Source organism: Hypanus sabinus, chromosome 2 (genome assembly GCF_030144855.1).
Source record: "Hypanus sabinus isolate sHypSab1 chromosome 2, sHypSab1.hap1, whole genome shotgun sequence".
Taxonomy (NCBI): domain Eukaryota; kingdom Metazoa; phylum Chordata; class Chondrichthyes; order Myliobatiformes; family Dasyatidae; genus Hypanus; species Hypanus sabinus.
In genome coordinates, this window is record NC_082707.1 from 146,117,096 (window position 1) to 146,123,095 (window position 6,000).

The 6,000-nt window shown below is 41.5% G+C and overlaps 1 protein-coding gene across 2 annotated transcripts in view; it reads right to left on the reverse strand.

The window, feature by feature from the left end:
- Positions 1–4,051, reverse strand: part of snx6 (sorting nexin 6) — a 77,964-nt gene extending 73,913 nt beyond the window's left edge. Inside the window, exons 1-2 of one of the 2 annotated variants that reach the window (XM_059956501.1) lie at positions 3,914–4,048; positions 3,730–3,780 (exon numbers count right to left, since the gene is read on the reverse strand). In XM_059956501.1, coding sequence (XP_059812484.1) covers positions 3,730–3,780; positions 3,914–3,919 — 57 coding nt within the window. In that variant the 5' untranslated portion in view covers positions 3,920–4,048. Of the gene's footprint in view, positions 1–3,729; positions 3,781–3,913 lie in introns of both variants that reach the window. The other variant, XM_059956493.1, reaches the window with a different exon arrangement.
- Positions 4,052–6,000: the final 1,949 nt, after the last annotated feature.

Sequence of the window (6,000 nt, forward strand, 5' to 3'; positions counted from 1 at the left end):
ACTCCCCTGCAGTCCACCGATAAAAATCAATGAATCGGACTTGCAGCATTCCACATTCACAACGTCCAAAAGGGTTTTCCAATAACAAGAAAAGCAACCAAGACGATCGATCACTCACTGTTGGGACTGCACACCACCTTTGCGTCCTGACTCCTCAGATGCCTCTCTCATGCAGGCAGCTGCTCGAACTGTACCAGCCCAGCTCTCCCAGCTTCTCTGCCAATGACCAACTTGCTAATGGGTACACCTGCAGTACTTCAAGTTCTTAATGTCCTGCAGTATATTGTAATTGTAAGCAATAAATTTAAAAAGGACACCACCACCTTTGGTTGACCCGTAGAAGCTGTTGTGAGTGAACGCAATGCCAATTTACAGCACAATTTATTTCATTCCATAAGATCTGGACTCATTCAGCCTTGAAAAGAATAAGCCATACTTTTGTAACCTTCAATTCATTCATGATAAGGAATCAAACTTTCCATCTCTTCTTTCAACCACCATCAAGGCTCGACAGTTCCTTAAAGCTTAATTGTCTGAAATCAAAGTTAGAGCTTAAACAAAGCACTAAATGTGACTTCCCTCAGACTCGGGTTCAATACTAATTTGGTAATATGACCAACCATTAAATTTATGCTATAACATTGTTGGACTGCTGAACAATGGATTCTGTGTGCTAACATTGTGCTTTTTAAAAAAAAACATCCCTGTTACAAATCGTGGCTTCTGACATTGATATTGGCAATCTTTAAGCTGATAAAATACTGAGGAACTTTCTTAGCCTACAGCTATAGCAGGCGATAATCATTCAAAAAAAAACCCACGAACAATGAATCAGGTTTTACAAACCCAACTCTCATTTTGAGCATTTGTATCAATATATTCTGGAATGTGCACTTCAACCACTCAGGGCAGGGGTTCCCAACCTTCTTTATACCATAGACCCCTACCATTAACTGAGGGATCTGTAGACCCCAGGTTGTGAACTTCTGACTTAGGGAAACTAACATATGTTTGTAATATTGTGCAAACACGAGGAAATCTGCAGATGCTGGAAATTCAAACAACACACACAAAATGCTGGTGGAACACAGCAGGTCAGGCGGCATCTATAGGAAGAAGCACTGTCAACATTTCGGGCCGAGACCCTTCATCAGGACTAACAAAGGGTCTCAGCCCGAAACGTCGACAGTGCTTCTTCCTATAGATGCCGCCTGACCTGCTGTGTTCCACCAGCATTTTGTGTGTGTTGTTTGTAATATTGTTCTGATCTTAATAATAAACTTTTCAACAAAGCCAAATAACCAATTCAACTTCGTGTTCTAAACCATGACTGTTTTCGTAAACTTGCACATCTAGCCATGAAATGCAAATTTTATTTATTTATAGAGATACAGCACAGAACAGGCCCTTCTGGTTTAACAAGCTACACTCTCCAGCAAACCATCTATTTAACCCTAGTCTAATTACAGGTCAATTTACAATTACCAATTAACCTACTAACTGGTTAGGTCTTTTGACTGTGGGACGAAGCCGGAGCACCCAGAGAAAACCCCATGGACTCACAGGAAGAATGTACAAACTTACTTCCAAAAGAAATTGTTATAACATTGCGCCGTAGTACCTTTTAAATGCCATTCAACTCCATTCTACCAACTGGCAGACCCTGGTTAGTTTGGATTAGCAACATCTCTTCCATACTCACCATCAGCATAAGTGCACTACACGACTGTGTGTTTTGCCCCTGCTCTATTCACTTTATACCTATGATTGTGTAGCTACAACACCAAAGTTGTTAACAAAATCAAAAATACTGATGAATCGACATATAGGAGGGAGACTAAAAATCTGTTTAAATGGTGCCACAACTACAAACTCTCCCTCAACATCAAAATCAAAGAGCTGATGATCAACTACAAGAGGAAGAGGCTGGAGGTCCTTCCTCATTAAGGGATTGGGGATGGAGAAGGTCAGAAGCTTTAAACTCCTTGGCACTAGTATTATAAGATGATCTCTCCTGGGACCAGCACACCAAGTACCATCACAAAGGTGGCATAACAACACCATCTACTTTCTCAGAAGTTTGCATAGATTTGGCATGACATCAAAAAAATTGACAAACCTCTCCAGATGCACAGTAGAGAGTATCCAAACTGGCTCCCCAACTCCCTAGAATGGAAACAATGCCCAAGAATAGAAAAAACTGCTGAAAGTGGTGGTTACAGCCTAGTCCAACACAGAGAAAGCTTTCCCCACCATTGAGCACATAGACATGGTGCCCTGCCACAAGAAAGTGGCATCCATCAAAGATCCCCACCATTGAGGCCATACTCTCTTCTCAATGTTACAAATGGGCAGGAAGTACAAAAGCCAGTTGACCACACCACCAAGTTCGCACAATTATTAACCTACAATCATCAAGCTCCTAAATTAGAATAACTTCACTCACCACAACTCTGAACTGATTCTACAAACTACAGACTCACTTAAGGACTCTAAGTCATGTTCTTGACTTTTTTTGCTCAGTTTGCTTTCTTCTGCAAATTGGCTGTCAGTCTTGGCTTAATAATGTTTTTTTTCCCCTCATGGATTCTATTGCATTTCTATTTTTCCTGTCAAAAATTAAACTCAAGGTAGCACAAGGTGACATACATGTACTTTGATAACAAATGTACTTTGAACCTTAATATCAAACACGAGGAAATCTGCAGATGCTGGAAATTCAAACAACACACACAAAGTGCTGGTGGAACACAGCAGGCCAGGCTGCATCTATAAGCAGAAGCACTGTCGATGTTTCGAGCCAAGACCCTTCGTCAGGACTAACCAGCATTTTGTGTATGTTGTTTGAACTTTAATATTTTGTTTACTTTTTATTCACATTTTTAAAAGTGCCAAACCAGATCATCCCAATATATTTTGCAGCCAATGAAATGTTTTTGAATTAGCTGTAAAGCAGACAATTTACACACTGTAAAATTCCATAATAATACAACTACAAGATGGTCTTGGCATTGCTAATTGAAGGGTAAAGAATAGCCACAGCACCAAGAATAAGCCACTCTGCACAGATTTGAAATAATGCATGGGATATTTTATTTGAGAGGGCAATAAAGTACCTCAGCTTATCAACTCATCTAAAAGACAGCACTATCTCACAGGTTTTGCATTTTTCTAGTACAAAACCAGACTACACAACCTTCTTACTCAGAGGGGAGAATCCTATTAACTGCAACAGCTGACAGAAGCTGTGCAAATAATGCTTCAGTTTATCCTTCGTGGCTACATTTGAATCCATTTAAAACTCACTTTAAGTAGGTGCAGAGACAGAGAGAGGCAAGCCTAGTTCTTCTCCCAAAATATGAAGCTTACTAAAGAAGGAAAACAATACAATTTGCATTTCGTTTTCTTGATTTTCTTTTCAAAATCAGAAAATATTAATTTCTTCTAGCAGATTTGGTAACTATAAGCCTGAATCAATTCTAAGAATGAAAATATTTAATGCATCTTACAATATCGTGCCAAAAGAGATGCAAAGCATAATAGAAACCTACATGACATTTAACCTTGTTTAACGGGATATAATTCGTGCACAGTTGCAATTGGCACGAGGCAAGTTCACTTATCGAGGTAGTAACTAGGATAGGGTTGAACGTGATTTAAAATCCCCTTTACGGCCCTACTGAGGGCCCAGGACTGGAGAACCAGAAACTGAGAACGGCAAAAACTTACTCCTCTGTCCTCTTCTGACAGGAAGTCGGGGCCATCGTCCAAATCTTCCTGCTGTATAAATGAAATAAAAATGTCACTACACAAGTCAATACTGACGTCAGTGCCCAAAACACAAATCGCTCAGGGGAACAAAAGTGAAATGAAGTGTAAAAGACCGTAAATGGGACAAATTAAGAACACCCACCATCATGGCTGCGCAGCAGAGCCTGTGTCACGTGAGGCGCAGGGAAGCCCGTGACGCGACGGACAGGGAGGTGGAGGCTCCTGGAGCGGCTGGGGGCGCGACGTGTCCGCGCGTTCGCGCAGTCCACGGGCACGCGGCCGAGCCCACCTCCCTCTGCCGCAAGGAACAAGTTTCCCGATGTCAGCTGCCAGCACTTTAAATTAAACGGGTGGGGACGTGTTCTGCAGCGGGGAAGTTAAAGGCACAACGAACGTGGAGCATAAAACACTACGGCACAATGCTGGCTCTTCGGCCCGCGATGGTGTGCAGGCTTTTTAACCTACTCTAAGATCAGTCTAATTCTTCCTTCTTACATAGCCTTCCATTTTTTTTCCTAACTCCCCTTGTGCCCCTTATGCCTTGACCACCGCTCCTGACGGGGCGTTCAATTTCTTTGTAAAACTTACTTCTGACTCTCCCCACCCCACCCCATTATACTTTCCTCCAATCACCTTAAAATTATGCCCCTCATGTTAGGCATTTCCACCCTTGCCATCCAGTCAATCCATGCCTCTCCCAGCATTTTGTGTGTGACACCTTCATCTAGTCATCTCTCATCCTGGCTCCATAGCCCTAGCCCACTCAACCTGTCCTCCTAAGAGCTCTCTAATCCAGACAGCGTCCTGCTGAATCTCCTCTGCACCTTCTTTAAAACTTCCACATCCTTCCTTAAATGAGGTGAACAGAACTGAACATAATATTCCAAGTGTGGTCTAACCCAGGTTTTATAGAACTGCAACATTACCACACAGCTCCTGATCTCAATTCCCCAACTAACAAAGGCCAACCCACCATCTGTCTTCTTAACAACTCTATCAACTTGTGCAGAAACTTTGAAGGATCTATGGATGAGGACTCCAAGATTCTTCTTTCCTCCTTGCTGCTAAGAACCCTGCCTTTAACCCTGTGGATGTATTGCCTTCAAATTCAACCTTCCTAAATTAATCATTTCACATTTTTCCGGGTAGAACACTATCTACCACTTCTTAGCCCAGCTCTGCATCTGTCATTGTAATCTAAGCTATCTGTATTGGTGATAAAAATAAAGGGAGGCAGTGGGGGGGGGGCACATGGTAGCAAGGGAGGCAGCTGAGGAATTACAGACTTAATTTAAGAAATTAATTACATATTATAAGGAGTTGATCCTTGGTGCTTCATAAATGATTACAATGATCACATAATCACCTCATTTCTTGCCATTCTCACCACCATTCTCTTAGACGTTGTTTGAAGCATGCTATAATTGTTGAAAAGCAATATGACTCTTTTGTATTTGGCATATGAGAAATCTGAAGAAATCATGTCATCTTTGGCACATTATCGCCATTCACTTCTGTACTACAGAATTAGCTGGTACGATTCCTATACTCTAATCACACAATGACATAATTCCTGTGAATTAGGATTTAATGGCGTAAAGTTCAGAATCTGCACCTTCAACTGGTCTTGGCCGCATTTCTCTAGCCCATGGCTCAACCAAGATTTTGCTGTCCCACTTTATGTACCTTCACGCAGAGAGTCACGTTTTGCCTAAACTGTGATGATGTCATAGCTTTCCCCTTATTGATCACTGTGCCAGAAGCTGGACTTAAACAAGAGGCTGTTGACTATGGTCGTTAATCCACAATAAAAATGGCAGAAGCAGACCATCCAGCCCCAGGGGCTTACCTCTCCTGACATTTTTCAAAAGTATTTGTTTTACACTGCCCTCACAAACATCCAGGTTACTCTCTTTGGTGAATATTGAAACAAAATATCCATTAAGGACCTCCTCTGACTCTAGGCAAATGTTTCCTCTTCTATCTCTAATCGGTATAATCCTCACTCTAATCATCCTTCTGTTCTTTACATATTGCTATAATGTTTTGAGGTTTTCTGTAATTCTATTTGCCAAGGCTTTCTCATGCCCTCTTCTACCTCTTCTAAGTCCATTCTTCAGCTCCTTAATGGCTATCTTGTAACTCTGCAAACCCCTGACCGATTCTTACTGCTTAAAAGAAGTTTCTTTCTTCCTTTTGACTAGATGTTTCACATCTCTTGTCAACCAT